Below are 19,735 nucleotides of genomic sequence, written 5' to 3'. Positions count from 1 at the left end.
TGTTATTTCTTAGAATAAAAAATTGACGATGCGATAATTAATTACATCTGCTTTTTTCGATCTCATACTGTCATAACAATGTTTTTATCATCCCATGTCGCATGGCCGTTTTAGGTGGATACATGTCGAGCAGTTTTTCAACGAATCAGAAACAAATATACCAGAAGATGTGCGTTATTCTGTTGCGGTTGATCTTGATTATCCAGTCGAATTACACGATCTGCACAACGACTATCCGTTCTGTCCAGAATCATTGCTGATAGATTAAAGTTTATCAGAAGAGCAAGGTAATGCGCAAAATAAATCTGTTATTAATAAGTTTGTCCCAAAATTTACTTGACAAACGGTGATATGTAAACAGAGGATCTCAAATGGGTAATGATTTAATACTGAATTTATGAAATGAGTTAAATAATGTCCGGCTCTTGCGAGTTTTGGCGAGCGAAATCTGGACATTATTCAACGAATTTCATCAATTTAATATTATTTATTACCCATTAGAGATTCTGTTTATCAAATGGTTTTTATTTCAGTAGAAATTATTTAAATAAGAAAGAAGAGTGAATAATTTCGTCCATTCTGACAGACGATGCTCCTTTTATTTGCTGTGCATAAAATATAGCCTGAAACAAAGTTGAACTAGTAAAAGTATATTGTACTTTTCTTCAAACTATAAATCAAAGAACAAGCGTCCATCCGAATAAACAGTACATTTTATAACGACAAAATCATTTTTAAAAATCAAAATGACGAATGCGTGTTTTGCCATATTGTTTGATACTATACACAGTGGGCCTAGAGTACATGTTTACCCTAAAATATCACTTTCACAAATAAACATTACATTGTTGCGATTACTCTCCCCCCCCCCCCCAACATTTTATGGTTACTTATAAACCTTTTAAAAAGAAATTCTCAAATAGGTACTTTGAAACGTAGCATGACCGTGTTAAAATCACAACAATACAGACAACAGTATTAAATCATAACTGAAATCTATCAAACTGTCTGTATATTTCTCTTTTAAGCTGGGCGAGGTTCATTTGCATTTAAAATGTATACTCCAGCTCAGCAAAGAGACTAATTCATGAAAACAAATTTTGCCCGCTTTGGGCTAAAAGCTACTGAACCGTAAAAAATGTCATGATTAACTTCTCCTGGACATTTTGTTCCGCGTCAGTTCCTGAAAACATAAACCTCAATTATGCGTCGCCGAGATGTGTTAATCAACCGTGATCTGCTGGACAAAGTATAGCCTTCTTTTAACAAAGGTGATGTGATAGACAATGTATAGCCTAAGCTTTGAGCACGGGTGTTCTGCTGTACGATGCTTAGAATAAGCTTTGAACACATATGATATGCTACACAATATATAACCTCAGCTTTGATCAAAGATGATCTGCTACACAATGTGTAGCCTAAGCTTTGAACACAGACGATCTGCTACACAATGCATAGCCTAAGCTTTGAACGCAGACCATCTGCTACACAATGTATAGCCTAAGCTTTGAACAAAGATGGTCTGCTACACAATGTATAGCCTAAGCTTTGAACACAGACGATCTGATACACAATGTATAGCCTAAGCTTTGAACGCAGACGATCTGCTACACAATGTATAACATAAGCTTTGAACACAAAAGATCTGCTACACAATGTATAGCCTAAGCTTTGAACACAAATGATCTGTTACACAATGTCAAGCTAGGCTTACTAGGGATACCATTTTAAACGTTAAAGACCTTATTAACAATTTTACTTCTATTTTAATTGTGACTGCAGAATAATACATTTCCAAGTACTCACCGAACTGTAAAAGAACCCAACAATCTTGGTTAAGTAAAGAATGTAAAGAGGCTATTAGACAACGCCGAGAAGCACTGGGAAAATTTAATAATCGTTTTATACACGAAAATGTAAGTAAATACCGCATTCTCCAAGCCAAAGATCGTCGCAAGATCAAAGAAAGCAAACTAGCATTATGGATGAAATATGTTTCTTCTTTAAACTCTCACTCCTCTATTAAGAAAGTTTGGGAAACTATCAGCAAAATAAATTCAAAGATAAAACACAATTCTTTCCGACATCTGAAACTGAACAATAACAATTTTAGCTCAAAAATTGACATAGCAAATATTCTTGCTGACAGTTTCTCACAAAATTCCTCATCATCTAATTATTCAGAAGCCTTCCGAAGATTAAACTATCAAATAAGAAAAGGTACGTTTAAAATTCACATCCAACAACTCGGAAAGTTATAACCAACTATTCTCACTATCAGAGCTTATGGAGGCTTTAGACAAGGCCTATGATACATCCGCTGGGCTGACGAAATACATTACCAGTTTTTTTTAAATGCCTTCCAGAATCATCATTAACATCTCTTTTGAAAATCTTCAATGATTTAGGGACTACTGGTAATGTACCTAATATATAGAAAGAAGCAACAGTAATACCAGTTCCCAAACCAGGTAAAGATAGCACTGATCCTACCAACTATCGCCCTATTGTACTGACGAATTGTGTGTATAAAACAGTGGAGCGAATGATCAATTCTCAGCTTGTATGGTACTTGGAGGATAATACTTTAATCTCCTTTTCGGAGTGGCTTTCGATATGGCCGCAGCACCAATGACCATATGGCTAGACTGGAAACATGTATTCGCGATGCATTTATCAAGAAGGAACATTTAGTAGCGGTCTTCTTTGATATAGAAAAGGCATATGACACGACATGGAAGTACGGAATACTGAATGACCTGCACGACCTGGACCTAAAAGGCAGACTGACCTCTTTTATATTAAACTTTCTCTCAAACAGGGAATTCAAGGTACGAGTGGATTCTACCATGTCAGATATGTACGAGCAAGAGATGTGTGTGCCACAGGCCAGTATTTTATATGTAACGCGTTTCAAAATCAAAATTAATAGCATATATCCTGGTCTGGTACGTTGACGATTTCTCAATATGTTACCGATCAAAGCACATGCATGCAACTGAAAGACAAATACAACACAATATAAACAAGATTAAAAATTGTTCCAGTACCAACGGTTTCAAGCTTTCAAAGTCAAAAACAATATACATGCATTTCTGTCAGTTACGAAGACACCATGACGAACCTAAACTCACACTGGACGGAACACCTATACCAGTTGTTGAGGAAACAAAATTTCTAGGTATTATCTTGGACAAAAAAAAAACTGACCTTCATTCCATACATAAAAAACTTGAAAGCTAGATACTTGAAATCTCTAAATTTACTTCATGTAGTAGCGGACACTGAATGGAATGCTGATAGAAAAGTTATCCTCAGTTTATATAGAACGTCTATTCGCTCCAAACTGGACTATGGTTGCGTTGTTATGGTTCAGCTAGGACGTCATATTAGAAGATGCATGACCCAACTCACCATCAAGTAATAAGACTCGCTCTGAAAGAATTTAAGGCATCCCCGTGTGAAAGCCCTCTCGCTGAAGTGAACGAACCACCTTTATCACATCGTAGAGATATGCATTCCGCACAGTATGCTCTCAAATTAAGATCAAACCATCTGAACCATGCTTTTTCGGCTGTTTTTCATCCCAAATACAAAACCTTATACGAAAATAAACCAAATGGCATGCCTTCCTTTGGCACTAGAACATCACCCAGCCTTGACAGTATAAAATTTGATCTTTCTAAAATGCAGAAAACATCCATTTCCGAAACACCTCCCTGGTTATGTAAGCAGCCAAACGTACTATTTACGTTACACGATGGAAAAAAATATTATACAAACCCTTTTATATTCCGTAACTCTTTTTATGAGCTACTCACCAAATTTAAAAACTACACAAGAATTTATACTGATGGATCAAAGGATAAGGAAAAGGCTGCTGCAACCTTCGTTACTGGAAACACACAACAAAAGTTCGCTTACCAAATGGTACATGCACATCGATTTTTTTTTTCAGCATAAATTAAAGCAATAGACATTGCTCTGCAATATATTGAAAGCAAACGTATTTGAAACAGCATCATCTTCTCCGACTCACTATCAGTACTTCCGTCACTAGGGGCCCTGAGTGGCCGAGTGGTCTAAAGCGCTCTCCGTTACGGATCACTGCCATCTCACCTCTGTCTGCGTGGGTTCGAGTCTCGGATTCGGCCAATGTGGGTATGTGAGAAAGCTTGCCAGTAGCTTCTCGGGGGTCAGTGGTTCTTCTCGGGGTTTTCCTGGGTTCTTCCTCCACCATTAATACTGGCCGCCATGTATAGCCTATCTTGTGCTGAAAAATGGCGTTAAACACTACAACAACAAAAACAACCACAACTTCCGTCACTAGACAATAGAAAACTGTAAACCAATATCCTCATCAAATTAAACGAGCTGAGTACGTCCCACAATATAGTATGCTGTTGGTTACCCAGCTCTATAGGTATTAAAGGTAGTGAAAATGCAAAATGGTCCTATCCGTAGAATCATCTGATTTTTAACTACCGTATACTGATTTTAAATCTAGTATCAAAGACTCTTCATGTCAGAAGTGGCAGGCATCATGGAACGGTGCAGTAAATAACAAACTTCGTGCATTTCAAGCCAACCCTAGAAGAATCGGTTCCTTCCTACAGAACCATCAGTAGGGAGGAGGTAGTCATTGCAAGAATTAGAATTGGTCATATTTATATAACCCACTCCCACATGATAAAAGCCCTCCCCTCCCCCCCCCCCAAAAAAAAAGAGTGTGTTTCTTTTAATGAACTATTCACTGTTAAGTACTATATGATATAGTGTTTCCGGCTACAACACATGCGCGATAAGTACTACAATGTGAACGACATGAAGGAACTTTTTGATAAAATAAACGTCTCTTGTATTTTCGAGTTCCTTAATGAAGTAAACATTTATTCTAAACATTTATTCTAAGCTATATTTTTTTATGCTATCACCTTGAGCATTGATATACAATGTATATACCGTCCTTTATATTCAGTACTTTTTCATCTAAATCTTTATTAACATACACCATTTACATTCCCCGTTGATCGGAAAGCTTTATATATCATTATTCTTATCTTGTCTTTTTAGTTTTAACTGTTTCTTTTTTTTTTTAAATCGCAGGTCGATACGAAACCTTTTATCACTTTTAAATGATATTACATATAACCTTTCGTATGGTGCTAAATAGATTAACAGTGCTTTGTGAGTCGTAAAAATACAATCAATCAATCAATCAATCAATCAATCAAACCCGTCTCCTCGCGGATTGTTTACGTCAAGCGGATCTTTTTAATTTTATCCAAGAGGATATTTCAAAGTAATAAGATTTTGACGTCAGCAATAGCGTTATACAAATGAACAATTAAAATGATCCGATAGTATTCATCCTGACTGATAACATATTTTAACGTAAGGCAAATGAATTAAAGTGATCTTACAGCATTCAACCATTTGACACTTTTAGCCCAGTTATGCTGATCATACATCCAATGCATATGGATATCTGCCATTCAGACTAATGCAACCATTTTAGAACAATAAATTGACAGAAATATTACGAATGAACGAACTATTTTTTTATTCGTAAACTCTGTCAATTCTATAGTCAATCCAATCGTACAAATAACCGAAGTAATTCAAGTAGATTATTTAATCTTTCTTTGGAGAAATTTCCAGCCACAAAATGATTTTTCTTACAATTTACAGTGACGACATGCATCGGAGGCGTAATCATGTCTCGCATAAATCTCAGAGGTATCTCTGAATGAGCATCCATTCTGACTAATATAAATTTATTTTAGTTCTTTTACCCGGAAAATGACAATTGATATGATTTGTGTGCATTAAGATCTTTTTTTTATTTTTATTTACTTTGTCTACGCTCAGTAATGTTGGTAAGCCCTTCAAAATTTTATTCGGCCCGATTTCGTTTCTTGTCGTCTATTTCCCCTCTCCCGCCAAGGCTCTTGCCTAGATGTTCGATGAAAGCCGAACTCGGCCGATTGACCCAACAAATACAACGTCCTTTACTTTTTCCATCACATGCTAGAAGAAAAAAAGTAAAAATGTATCGTGTGAAATAATGTCCATTTTAAACTGCCTTCAACCCTATTTTTTTATGACGAATATTATAACGTACTGTAATGATGTCACAATGTTTAGACGACGTGTCATCACCAAATCCATCCTCGGCCTTTCCAATTCTCATGCTAAGCCTAGCCTAAGGAATAATCGGCACTTGTCTGGTTCGTTGTCGCGTACTTGGTCAGAATTACCCCAAATGATAACAATGGCGGACGTGATACAGTTACGTTTCACTGTTTATGTATTGTTTTCCGTGTTTTATAGCACATATGCATATCTCGACTTAGATGAGCTTAGAAGTGTTCAGTACGGAATAGACATACTCAGAGAACCTGTAGTAAAGAAGTCTCAGGTAATAATGGACGAGAAATTTACCTCTCTAAGATCCAATATTGAGACATGGTATGTGCAGGTTTATGGATCTAAGTTCGTTCCGCACAGCATCGCAAATTTTGTCATATTTGTAACTCGTTAGTTTTTCAGGTCAGCGTCATTAAATGTAGCGAAAAGTACGTAAGTCGTTTTAAATAATTCGTGTGAAACAAATTAGGTATTTCTGGTTTTAGATTTTGTTTTCAAGATAAAAACATCCAATGATAACTGTAAAGTTAGTCCAACAATGTAAGAGTTTTAGTGCTATGTCTTACTATCCAAATAACGGCCTTGTGTAACGTTTTCCGATGTCAAAGTTTCAGAAACATCTCACGTCTGGCAGCATATATCGACGCTCTTCCAGTAATGTATATGTAACTAATATACTTACTGTGTTGTCTTTATCCTGGCGGAATGAAAATATGACACTAGCAGATGGAGGCATTTTCATGTTCTGTTGACATACATTTGAATTTGTTGCAATGCGACAGTAGTTGACGTGTGCTGAAGTATGTTTAAATAGGTACATGTGGTGGATATGTTTCTTGAACGAAACGAAACATTACTTTACAGTTCCAATAGGCATAATATATTTTTATTCGTTTCATTAAACAATGATATTTCAACTAAACCCAATTTCGGCATTCCTGGCTTTCATCGCTTTCTAGTCTTCTGAAGTGTAGGCCAATGAAACTTGAAAACAGGTCCATTTCTTTTGTGAGAATATGAATTTATTAGAGAAAAGATATCAGTGTAAGTAAAGTCTGGCTAAAACATTGTGACTTTACATTGTAGAAAAGCACCGTTATTTTAGTTGCCAGTTGTATGAGATATTCCTTAAAATTTTACTTTCATTACGATGTTAGTCAACATCAAAACAAACTACACAGTGCTGTTAGTTAGGCAGTAAGACCCTGATGCCCAAAACATAAATATCAGCATCAAGGTCCTACATTTTTGGACTACTGTGAAGAAAGTTTGAATACTGTATTACGTATCAGTAATTCTTTATATAACTTTTATTTGATAAATGTAATATGAAGAAAACACACTTTGCATGAGAAAGCAATAAAAGCCAGGGGTCATTTTATGTACATTACTGTTTTCTATAGTGTTGAACATAGGCCATACTGGTAGTCCTATATGTAAGACCTTGATGCTGATATTTGTGAGTGTGCGTGTTTGGATTTTTAATGTAGCTTTAATAGTTGGTCATAATGCTACGTATACTGTGTGGCAGTTTATAGTGATGTCTAGCATGGGCATCATGCTGCAGATATATGGCATCATGTCCCACCCAGTCTCATTATCCTAACACCACGCCAATCAGTCTTAACTTAACCTCTTTTAATAATGAACGCCAAGCGAGGTAGCTGCTGGTACCATTTTGATAAGTCTTTGTTATGACTCGGTCGTGGTTCAAACCCCCCAACCTCCCCCATCCAAGGCATACACTCTAACCACTCAGGCCACCAGTGTGGCCTGTCAGATTTATGAACAGTTTTAAAATGTTTTTCAAAGATATTAATTCAGAGATGTTTTCTTTCCAATAAGCATTGAAAAGTTACAATAATCTAAATGTGATAGCTCATTTATATATTTTGTTCTGATTTTGGCTAGAAATTTATGAAGAACTATCTTTCGTAAATTTATAGTAATAACTAAAATCAGGTATGTGTGTGCCTTTGTTATTGCGTACAAGATTTCACATGGTCCGAATCAGCCCATATATTGGTCTGAATCAGCTGGAGTCCAAATCAGCTATCCAACTTTAAAATTGAATAGCTTAAAGGATATTGGAAAAAAAATGCACAAAACATTGTTGTTTTTCTTAAATTAATTTACAATTTCTCATTGGTCACTAAGGGTCCCTAATGCTGTTATCTTTATTACATTTCAAACTGAATTTCGTCATCAAAGTTTTCTCTGACCCTTTCCACTGTGTTAACTATTATAACATTTATTTTGGGTTGTGGGATCATAGCCCCTTACTTATTGAAAATTTGGAATTCACTGAAATCATGTGGTTATCAGCATACCATAGCAACTTCTGAATAGGCAATGGGCTCAGACCCCACACATGAATATATGTCAAAATATTTAAAGTATATTTGGGAAGTTTCAGATGAAACCCAGACTTGGGTGTGGACAAGTGTGTTTTGATGAACTTGTATGTTACAATTCTTATATTACTAAAAATGTACTTACTGTGCACATTTTGTAATGTAAGGGTATATTTGGGTATATTTTTTTATTTTTTTAAACTTACTGGAAAATATTAGAATCAGAAATTCAAAATTACTGGATGCAGATGATTTGCAGTCCAGAGACCCTCACCTTTCACTAAAAATAGACCTTTACAGAAAATAAAAATGTACAGTGGACATGCTTGTCATGTACATTGAAAGCTGTCATTCTTTTATACACGAAAAAGATGACAGTGTTTGGGACTCACTAGTGAAAATCAGGTTAGAAATAATAAAGTAATGAATGAAATTGCAAGTTTTCTGCATTGTTTTTATCATTCAGGCTTTTGTTTTTAGAATTGGAGGTACAAACTATGACAGGAGTTGGCAAATGTTTGAAAGTAACAAAGGTACAATCACTGTGCCAGGAGAGTTGTTGTTGTTGTGGGGTTTAACGCCATATTTAGCACACGATAAGCTATGCATGGCAGCCAGTATTAATGGTGGAAGAAGAACCCAGGAAAACCCTGGGAAGAACTACCAACCCACAAGAAGCTACTGGCAAGCTTTTCTCACATACCCACGTTAGCCGAATCCTAGACTCGAAACCCACGCAGACAGGTGAGATGGCAGGCAGTGATCCATGACGGATAGCGCTTTAGACCACTCGGCCACTCGGGGGCCCCATGCCAGGAGAGAAAGAGAGGGATATTTTTCTTGAATGACATTATCTGTTTTATGACTGGGATATTTTTATTGTAAGAAGATATATTCCACATACTTATTTATTTTCTAATTCATTTATGTGTGGCATGCAAATGAAATTAAGAGTATTAGAAATGAATATAGTGATGGGGCGGGGCCAAACCTGTAACACTTTAACACAGAGGAAGAAATGAACCTCACCTCCAACTGAGCTAGCTGATTGTTTGATCTTTCTATCTAAAATGTATTCCCAATTTTCAAAACATTTCAGCAGAGCTCATTCACTTGATGACATTTTGAGAAATTTAACAATTGTCTGATTTCATGTGAACGGATAACAGCTATGGACAAAAGTTGAGGGTTGTGCTCAGACCCTGGCAATAGTGAGCCTAGCAAACACTTGATTTGTGACCCTGTCATTAACTCTGATCTAAGTACACTCTCAGTCCAGAATCCTCAGATAGAAATAAAAACATATTAGGGCTAATACAAAATTACAAATCATAAATATGCAATAGAGTTGATAATACTCTCCTTGGATCCTAAAGAAGGATGGATGAGTATATAAAGTGATATTGTACATGGATAAAAAATATTGTCAAAGACTAGAGAATTTTTAATTTGCCCCTTATGTTACCCATCACCTTGCCTGTATACAAAATCTATATATCCTATCAAACTACATGTAAGTGCATCCACAGAAACGATGGGGCATAGTTGTTAATATAGGCATTTATGAGTTGCAGACACAGACACATCATGACCCTGTAATTAAGTTTCTTTTGAGTATACATTTACTTGTAATTCCTGTTGGCAATCAAGACATGTAGAGATTAATACAGAAAGTTACACATTTATACCAGAGTGGAAAATGTTAACCTTGGAACCTAAAGTCTAAAGTATGATGTGGGATAAAATGAACTAAAGTTATATATGAATAACTAATATCTTCATACATTTTAGAGACTTTTTAATATGTCCGCTACTGAGATTTGAATCCAGGTCAACATGTATCAGCGCCCTTTATTTCTGTGTGCTTTTGTACATGTGTATGTTTGCACAATTAGTTGTCAGATTTATTCAGTAGAAATATCCCCAAAAACAATTAAAATGCGTTCTTCTCTTCATTAGAATATGTTATTGAAAGTTCATTGGAGTAAAATGAGTGATATCTGGAAACTGTATGGCCCTCGTAAATGAACATTGAACATGGACTTTTACATTAATTACTTGAGACCTTAAATTGTAAAGAAAAAGAAAAACACAATAACACAATTTAAATTATACCTACTCCTATTATATTATTATATCATCATCAGTTCTGCAAATGTGTTTCAGAATTTCAAAATAATTTATTTGAGATCTTCATTCATTCATAATAAACATCTAGTTCTGGTTGCATGCAGTACTCTTCTTATGTGCTACAAAAAGAAAGTGGGGGACCCGAGTGGTCTTAATTGCTATTACTGACCACTGCCATCTCGCCTCTGTTTCGGTCTGAGTCTCTGGCTTGGACAATGGGGGTTCATGAGAAAACTTAATATTAGCATCCCATGGGACAGTGGTTCTTTCCAGGGGTTTGACAGGGTTCTTCCTCCACCAGTTATACTGGCCACAATGTGTAGCCTATCTTGTGCTGAAAAATGGCTTTAAACCCCATAACAGCAGCTACAACACAATAACTAATAGAAAGTGTCACTCGAGACCAGTACTATATAATCTGTTTGAAATCAGCAAACACATGATGTGCCTGACTAGAAACTTATGTATATTTTATGCTTTTCCAAGTTAGCACTATCATGGTTCATGTACAAATCAATTCTGTCCTGTGTCTAAACAGTTGGGTGTCATGGGATTTTGTTTATATAGGAGAGATTAATGGGTAACTCCACAAGGCAATATAAAAGCTCATGAATGCTGTTCTGGTCCGAAAAAGACAAATATTTGCAAATCTTGTTACTTTAAGGCTTGACCCTGAGGGTTTGGTAGTACATGTATTTAAGGTGATTGCCTAATTAGATAGTAAGTAGTCAGCCCCTGTGAATTATTGATGCCTGTAGCGTCCCGAGCTTTAGGTCTGCACAAGGTCAGCTTTGACTCGATGTCAACTTGGGATTTTAATCACAAGATAGGAAAGCTATTTAAGTTTCAACAATTTAATAAACGCTAATAATGGTAAATGTTAACGGTACCATATGCATGAACGGATCAAGAATGAAGTCAGAACTCTGAAATAGGTCCAAACGAATAGATAATACCTAAACTTCTTTAATTACATAATAGTGTGGCTCAGAGCAAAGTTAAGAACATACATAATCAGGGATGGTCCTGGCTTTTAAAAAGCTGTCGCCAAAAAAATCGCCAACCTCAATATTTTGTCGCCAATTTTCAAAACGTGTCGCCAGAACAAGTAGTGTACATTTTTTCAAGTGTTAATTTAGTCTGTTAATGTAACAGGCAATGAAAATTACAAAAGATGGGTTAGTTAATACTCTAATTACAACAAGCATTAACAAAATGTTACAAAGTGTTACATGAAGATCAGTCGCGATTTTAGGGCTGCCCACTTGTTGAATATAGTTTCAAAATCTAAATTTCACATCTGTACATGCTGATTCTCATTAAATTCTCGAGAGATGAGAAGCAGAGTTTATTTCTGATGTCAGTTTTTATGAGGTTCATCTTACTGAATCCACGTTCACAGTCTACAGTGCTGACAGGTGACACCAGTAGTCTCTCAGCAGCCCCACCCCCCCACCCCCTTATGGCTAGCTTCACAAAACTTGTAGTGAATTGCTTCATAAATCCCAAGAATGATCGCTGAATGCTGTATAAATTTTCTCGACAAGCAAAATAGGATCTCCATTCCCACGAATGAAACTTACACGAGTCAACACCTGGCAATATTGGACCGTATATATAAGCATAAATTCACACCCAATTTAGGGATTCTTTCACTCCTGTATTTTGAGAAAGAAATAATTATTATTAATTATGCAAAACCGTTTTTTTTTTTTTTTGCTGTTTCTTGTTGCGGAGTTTCAGTCTCTGCAGCGGTAACACAGATTGATGGCAAAAGGAAAAGATCAATGAGTAAAATGCTGTACTGGCGACAGATATAATTGTGATTGAGATTTTTTCCATTTGCTTTGTATTTATACACAGTAGTCGGTACTTCAAAGGTTATCAGTTTTCTATGAAGGTTCAGCAAAACTATTGTATTGGTGTATGCAAAAAAAAACAAAAAAAAAAACAGAAGGATTAGCCATTCAATTAATTGTATCTGTTCTATTCGCGTCTTCAGAAGTCGGTCAGTTGTAGGTATAGTTTGGTAGCATGATTGACTGTATCACAGCATACAGTACTCAGCCCAGATGTCAGCATAAGCAGATTATGATGTAACAATGCACTGACTGTAAAGATGGGGTTGTCAATACGAACAAAGGATCGTTTGTGTAACAGATTGATTCCAATGCATTGCTTAGTCAAGTTTGTGGCTTCTTTTCGTTCTGCCTTTTAATTTATCCAGTCCAAATCCATAATTGTATGTACAAATTAAATAACCAAAAAGTATGTCGCCAAAAAAATCGCCAGATGGGATACTTTTGTCGCCAAGGAAAAAAAATTGCAATTTGCGACATTGGCGAAGCCCAGGACGATCCCTGCATAATAAAACAATCACTACAAACCAATAATGTAATTCTCAGGAAAGAGTACAACCCATAACGAGTTGAATTATAGAACACGAAAAACGATACCACTCAAATGTGTTTCCTAGTGAGTTTAGTATTGTTATGGTCCAGAATGCACTACTACTTTGGAATATGAATTTGGAATTGTTTTTCTTCTTTATAGCCAACTAAATGTCACTTTAATGTAATATGGAAATAATGAATACTCCCTGTAGGAATAGTACATGAATACTCCCTTGTATACACGTTTAGTTATTTACCGTAGCAACTGTACTGATATTTTAATATATGTATCTAGTTGAATTTGGAATATTATATCGTCTGTAATGGTTTATATTGGTATAATGTGATTTCTATAGTAAGCATACCGCGGTCGTATTAGCTCTATTTCACTGTCGTCTTATTTCATATAGATATTCTCTCTGCCGGTCGGAATGCGTCTGCCAAAATAAGGCACACGACTGGTATTTATACCTTTGAGACCCATTGGTCTTACGCAGAGATTGGTGGGAAAAACCGGGGTCGTAAGTGCGTGAGGGAAACACACGAGTATATCGATTGACACTTAACAACACCTTAGAAACGCTCAAAAGTAGTATGACGGGTGAATTGTGATTCGCACTTACACAAATTTTTTAGCAGTGGAGTTACTCTATATTTGGGCACTTGATGTGAAGATATTCACATCAGAACTTAACTCTTTATCCCAGAAAACGAATATATTAAGCTAAATAGTGTTAGAGGATATAAAAGAGACCAAAACACAACGACCAGAAAGACCGATTTGGACCAACATTGACAACGGGATACAACCCCGTACGAAGTAAGTGCCAACCACAATCACCCAGATTAACAATATATTAATAATACAAAAATCACTAAACGTGATATTAAGACATTTTTACAGTTATTTATTGTGCCTAGCAACCCTACAAGTCCTTTATGTCTTCATGTACGTATTAAAATCTATCCCATTTTGTTGACCACTGAAAAATATATGAATTACTGAAATTGAATATTGAATGTTGAGAAATGTGAACATTATGTTTAAATGAGCCACACACTATATATATTTTATAACACCAGAGTTTATCACAATGCCTATTACCAATAAGTCACCCAAACCTGAACTACAAGTTATATTGAATTATAGAGAACATTCAGGCATGCTGCTATATGTACCATGGGAGACAGATTAACAACAAAGTCAGCAAATAGAACATCATTAAAGATTTTCCATTTTTATACCATTGTACATGTATCTTATTATTAGTCAGCTTTCCAGAACATGGGATATCCCATAACCAGAAATGTGTACTTATGTTATATTTATCTGAGTTTACACTGTAATGTTTAATGTTATCTTTAATTGATACAATCAACTTGGTCTAAACTAAGATAACTGTTGACTTTCCACATTGCATTAGTAACAGGTGACTTTACATGTTAATATAGTATGCGACAGCAATTATGATTAGTTCAGTGACAAAGCATAATACTGAATCGTAGGCAATGGATGTCAAGCTGAAGATATAAGAAATTACTACTGTTTGTGAATGTATTGACAAGACACAGACATTTGCTGATCTTGTTACTTCAAGGATTCACCCTGATTAGTAGCATTGGGTGTGAATACTTTTTCGACAATGAGAAATTGATACCTGTGTATTAATATGGATTCAAACAGTTCCCAATAACCCAATACTAAATTGCAAATTAATTAGTCTTTTAGAGATAATTCAGGCATACTGCTTCAAGTAATCCAAACTGGAAAATAAATAAAATGTCATAAAAAAATTTTACAATATCATTTTTCAATATTTTTCAGCTGCCCAAACCATGCTTTCACTATGATAAAACTGGTTGCCCGGGCAATGGATTTTTCTACTCCAGATCCACTTGCATATGAATTTTCCTTCTCTGAATCTCCCTTATTACCTATTTTGCTAAGAAAAGTAAGGTCAGCAAACTTGTTTGATCTAGATAGCAAATTTCACCTAACTTGCCTAATACATTTCAAGTGATCATAATTTGTTTCTTCTTAAATGCAGGCATCTATTTAATTAGTGTAACTTTTTCTTTTTAGAAGCAATATCACAAGCACGATTGAGCCTCTGTATAGTGGATTAATAAAATAAAGGAATCATTACTGTCATTTATTTAGCTTATAAAGGAAGTGGTCACTAAAATGAATTAATTGCCTTTCATTTCTTAAATTGCATCAACTCACTTGATGAAAGTCATTGGGAGATCTACATAAAAGTGTCTGGGTTGAATAAACAATATAAACAGGCATTTCAAGGTACTGCTTAATTTATCATTTCGGCACTGTTTTATTTCAAGTGTTTGATTCACTGACAAGTTAGTTTCTTAGCTTATACCGCTCCGGTGGCCTAGTGGTTAGAGCGTCTGCCTCTGATGCGGGAGGTCGTGGGTTCGATCCCCAGCCAAGTCATACCAGAGACTTAAAAAATGGTACTAACAGCTGCCTCACTTGGCGTTCAGCATTAAGAGGTTAGTGTTAGGACTGGTCTGCCTGGTGTCAGGATAATGTGACTGGGTGGGACATGCTACATGTCTGCGGCATCATGCCCCAGTGCTAGACATCACTATAAACTACCACATTACAGACATCGTAGCGATATGACTGAAAAATTGTTAAAGCTACGTTAAAAATCAAAATCACATCACATCACATTCTTAGCTTATTGTTCAGTAAGCCTATAATTATATAATTAGAATACTGTACATGTACATGTTTGGTATATCACAGGTTGTGAATTAATAGAGATAGGTTGATTCAAGCATTTATTACACCCAGACAGCATGAATGGCCAGAGTTAGGTAGAAAATGTCATTAAAACATGAAAATTAGCATTTGCCCAACTTGTTTTAAAACAGGACAATTTTACTTGTCTGACTCCACAATAAATTATCAGATACATTGGGTTGCGTGATTTGATTTGCCATGTTAGCGATGGATTTTCATTGACTATCACTTGACACATTGACCAGTACACGGTGGCTGATCCTTGGTGACTGGTGTCTAGTGATCTGTCACCAGGCAGTGACCAGTCAGATGAAGTAGCTGTTATTATTGAGTCTCTGTTATTCAGGAATCTTGACTGTAATGAACAGTATCTTTACAGTTAAATCCATGATGTCTTGCATGAGAAGACAGTGCTACTCTGGCATAAGATGGCAGGATATTTGCTAGTGGATGCTGGCAATTTCCCTTCTCCAGGAAGTGCCATGGTTCCACCCTTGTAAATGGGGGTGACTTCCTTTATTTTGGTTTCATTATTCTCAGGCTGTTTAAACCAAGACTAGAAAAAGACAAATAAAATCATTTTGCAGCTGGCACATTTTCTTTTAAATAATTCTTTAGATTAGCTTATTAGTCACCCAATAACCTATAATTACTACTATAACAATGAAATATACAGGATATAATTTGCAGTTACATAACTTTACATAAAATAACATGGGTCATATGGATCATCAATTTCTAGGTCAAAATATACAATAATGTTTAGGATCAGGATCAAGTTGAAGTACCCTAATTGAAACATAAAATATTTCAATCTTTTATTCCTGTAGAAATATTGATGTGAAGTTCTGCAACCTCAACAATTGTTCTATTCTTTTGTTTGTCTTGTCTCTGTTTTGTTCTTGCCTTTGAAAAAGGCTCATTTAGAGTTAAAAGTGCTTAGGCTAGCTAGAAACTAGTTTTGCTCTGTTCATTGTCAGTTTATTGCATTTATCTTAATCAATCCCTGACACACATGATCCCTTGTTGGTTCCAGTGCACTTGAAAGGACAGTTATTTGGCATATAATTTGTATTCTTTCTTTATACTTCTTTATGTATTAGTTAACTTTGTATTCTTTCTTTAGGTTATTTTTGGCATAGACCTGATTCATTATTTGATTATTATTTCAGGAAGATTATGGGGAAAGTGGAGTATTTCTTTTATCCAAGTATGGTCAGGAATATCAATGTAACATTCCCAGTCACATGGAACAAGAGAAGAAGAAAGAGGAAGCAGAGAAGGAGGCTCTGGAAATTGGCGTCCCAGATCTACTCAAATCAATGGAAAGCGCACCCTGCTTAATAAAGGTTCAAATGATTCTTACCATACTGTAATGTATATGAATTCTGTCAAAGATAGCTGGAAAACTTTATTTAATAACCATGTTTGTCCAGGAACAGTTGCAGTTGTTAATGAAAAAATAAATAAAAATCTTTGATGGGGGTGGGGGAGAGCTGGGAAGTATATCTGACCCTCTAAAATGTGTGAGAATAAAGGCTGTCCACATTTGAAAAGAGTTCAGTACCAGTGGGCTTAGGTTATTATTTTATGGCATAAAAACTCAAGTAGATCATTTAGTACAGAGGCATTCAGAGTAAAGTGCCTTGCACAGTGATAGACTATGATCGTTGATCTCATAGTAGGATTCAAAACTTCACCCTTATGGTTGTAAATCTGGCACGCTATATACTAAGACACTGCTGCTCCATTAATTTCCGTTTATTGCATACATGAGACAGCATCATGTCTTTTCTACATCCCTGAGCCTAAAGTGAGTTATATGACATTGGGACTTTAAATTGGACTCGTTGCACTAAAATTTCAAGAAAATCCCCATGTTTTAATGATCCCCACACATTTTAGTTTATGTGATCAACTGTATTGATACCCTCCCTCTGTCTGTTTGTCAGTCTATTAATATATCTTCTCTTAAAATGCTGAGTGGCAATTCCAGAAACTTTGCATTCCTGTATTTGATTTAATTTGATGGAATTTTTATTCATCAAAGTATGAAAAATAATGTGACAAAAACCATTTATCATTTTTGAGAAGATATCGTGTTTGAAAAAATAAAGGACCCAAAATTGAGGACAACTTTAATATATCAGCGTGATCATCAGTTTTTATAGTCACTTGCTACCAGTTTAATTGCACTACAGCATTTTGTACTGTTGCTAGCAGCTGTTTAAATGTACCTATGTGTATGTTTTGTGTAGTAAATAAATTCAAATGGATAAATATGACACCGACTTATGTATCTTTTCGTCACACCTTTATTCTTGTGCCTTGTGATCCAAATAAGGTGCTTTCAGGAGAAAGGGAAGGAGAGATTGAAATACCTCAATGATTTGACTGCTTAGTGTAATTTAAAATAAATGTTGTCATTGAGGTCAGACTTTTGTCAGAGAGAAAGCAGTAATAATAGTAAATGGAAATTACATGCTATACACCTTTAGTTTCAAGGATATATATTTTAGATTTAAATATTCATTTATAACTATATTTATTTGATTAATTTCAATCTCAAGAAGGAACATATACATTCATAATTATGTCCCCTGTAACAATGTAGCATGCTGCATTGTTTTCTCAGCAAGTGAGATACATTCCCACCAAACATGATAACTCTTTATCAGTAAGTGAGATACATTCCCACCAAACATAACTCTTTATCAGCAAGTGAGATACATTCCCACCAAACATGATAACTCTTTATCAGCAAGTGAGATACATTCTCATCAAACATGATAACTCTTTATCAGCAAGTGAGATACATTCCCACCAAACATGATAACTCTTTATCAGTAAGTGAGATACATTCCCACCAAACATGATAACTCTTTATCGGCAAGTGAGATACATTACCACCAAACATGATGACTCTTTATCATCAAGTGAGATACATTCCCACCAAGCATGATGACTCTTTATCAGTAAGTGAGATACATTCCCACCAAACATGATGACTCTTTATAATCAGGTGAGATACATTCCCACCAAACATGATGACTCTATCAGCAAGTGAGATACATTCCTACCAAACATGATGACTCTTTATCAGTAAGTGAGATACATTCCCACCAAACATGATAACTCTTTATCAGTGAGATACATTCCCATCAAACATGATGACTCTTTATCAGTAAGTGCATGTACACTTTCTGTTGTTATGGAACTTTGAATAGTCACACCTGACGTACCATATGATATAATTATTTAGAGAGCATGCACTGTTCATAATAGATTTACCATATGCACCACTGATCAACATTTGCTAGACTGCTGTTTACACCTTATTGACCAATAATGTCACACCTGTCAATATGAACTGTGCAGAGTGAGCAGGTCACTGATGTCGGGTGGACATAAATGAATCAAGGTTAGATTTTTTTTAGATTGTCTTTGACATTTGTGATAGAGAAAGATGGAATCACTTGAGTGGATTGACTGGAAAAAACTGGCAATTAATTTGTTTAAATTGTCAAAATGTTTAGAATGGCAGGTGTTTTAATTAATGCATCATCCAGTGAGAATTTACAGAACATTATGCTCAGTGATTTATTTCTTATTTTGGAATTATTGAATAATTGTGTTAAATTTTGTGAACTGTTAAATCACAGTGGCTCAAAGAAGTTTATGTTCTTTTATGTCCCAACGTCAGAAACGACTTGCCAGTGTTAATCATTCTGACCTTCCAACACCACAATAACAGGATATTAGTAAAAATTCTGAGCAAAAGGAGAATAAGTCTCTTATTGTTGTAAAACATTTAAAGAAGAGTGGAAAAGTATATTTCCATGGGTTAACATTTTTGTGAAGATTTGAATACAATGATGATTTGTGGCTGGTGTAAGGACACTTGAAAAAGCAAACCCATTTGCCATTGAGGACAGTTCCAG

The 19,735-nt window shown here is 35.5% G+C and overlaps 1 protein-coding gene across 1 annotated transcript in view; it reads left to right on the top strand.

The window, feature by feature from the left end:
• The first annotated feature begins 6,211 nt into the window (after nt 1–6,211).
• LOC149792083 (protein OS-9-like) overlaps nt 6,212–19,735 on the top strand; it is a 116,186-nt gene continuing 102,662 nt past the window's right edge. Inside the window, exons 1-2 of the mRNA XM_089970593.1 lie at nt 6,212–6,421; nt 16,967–17,143. Coding sequence (XP_089826719.1) covers nt 6,266–6,421; nt 16,967–17,143 — 333 coding nt within the window. The 5' untranslated portion in view covers nt 6,212–6,265. The remainder of the gene's footprint in view (nt 6,422–16,966; nt 17,144–19,735) is intronic.

The sequence above is a fragment of the Sinohyriopsis cumingii genome, chromosome 9 (assembly GCF_028554795.1).
Source record: "Sinohyriopsis cumingii isolate HCF-2022 chromosome 9, ASM2855479v2, whole genome shotgun sequence".
Taxonomy (NCBI): Eukaryota; Metazoa; Mollusca; class Bivalvia; order Unionida; family Unionidae; genus Sinohyriopsis; species Sinohyriopsis cumingii.
This window is presented reverse-complemented; position numbering and strand designations above follow the sequence as displayed.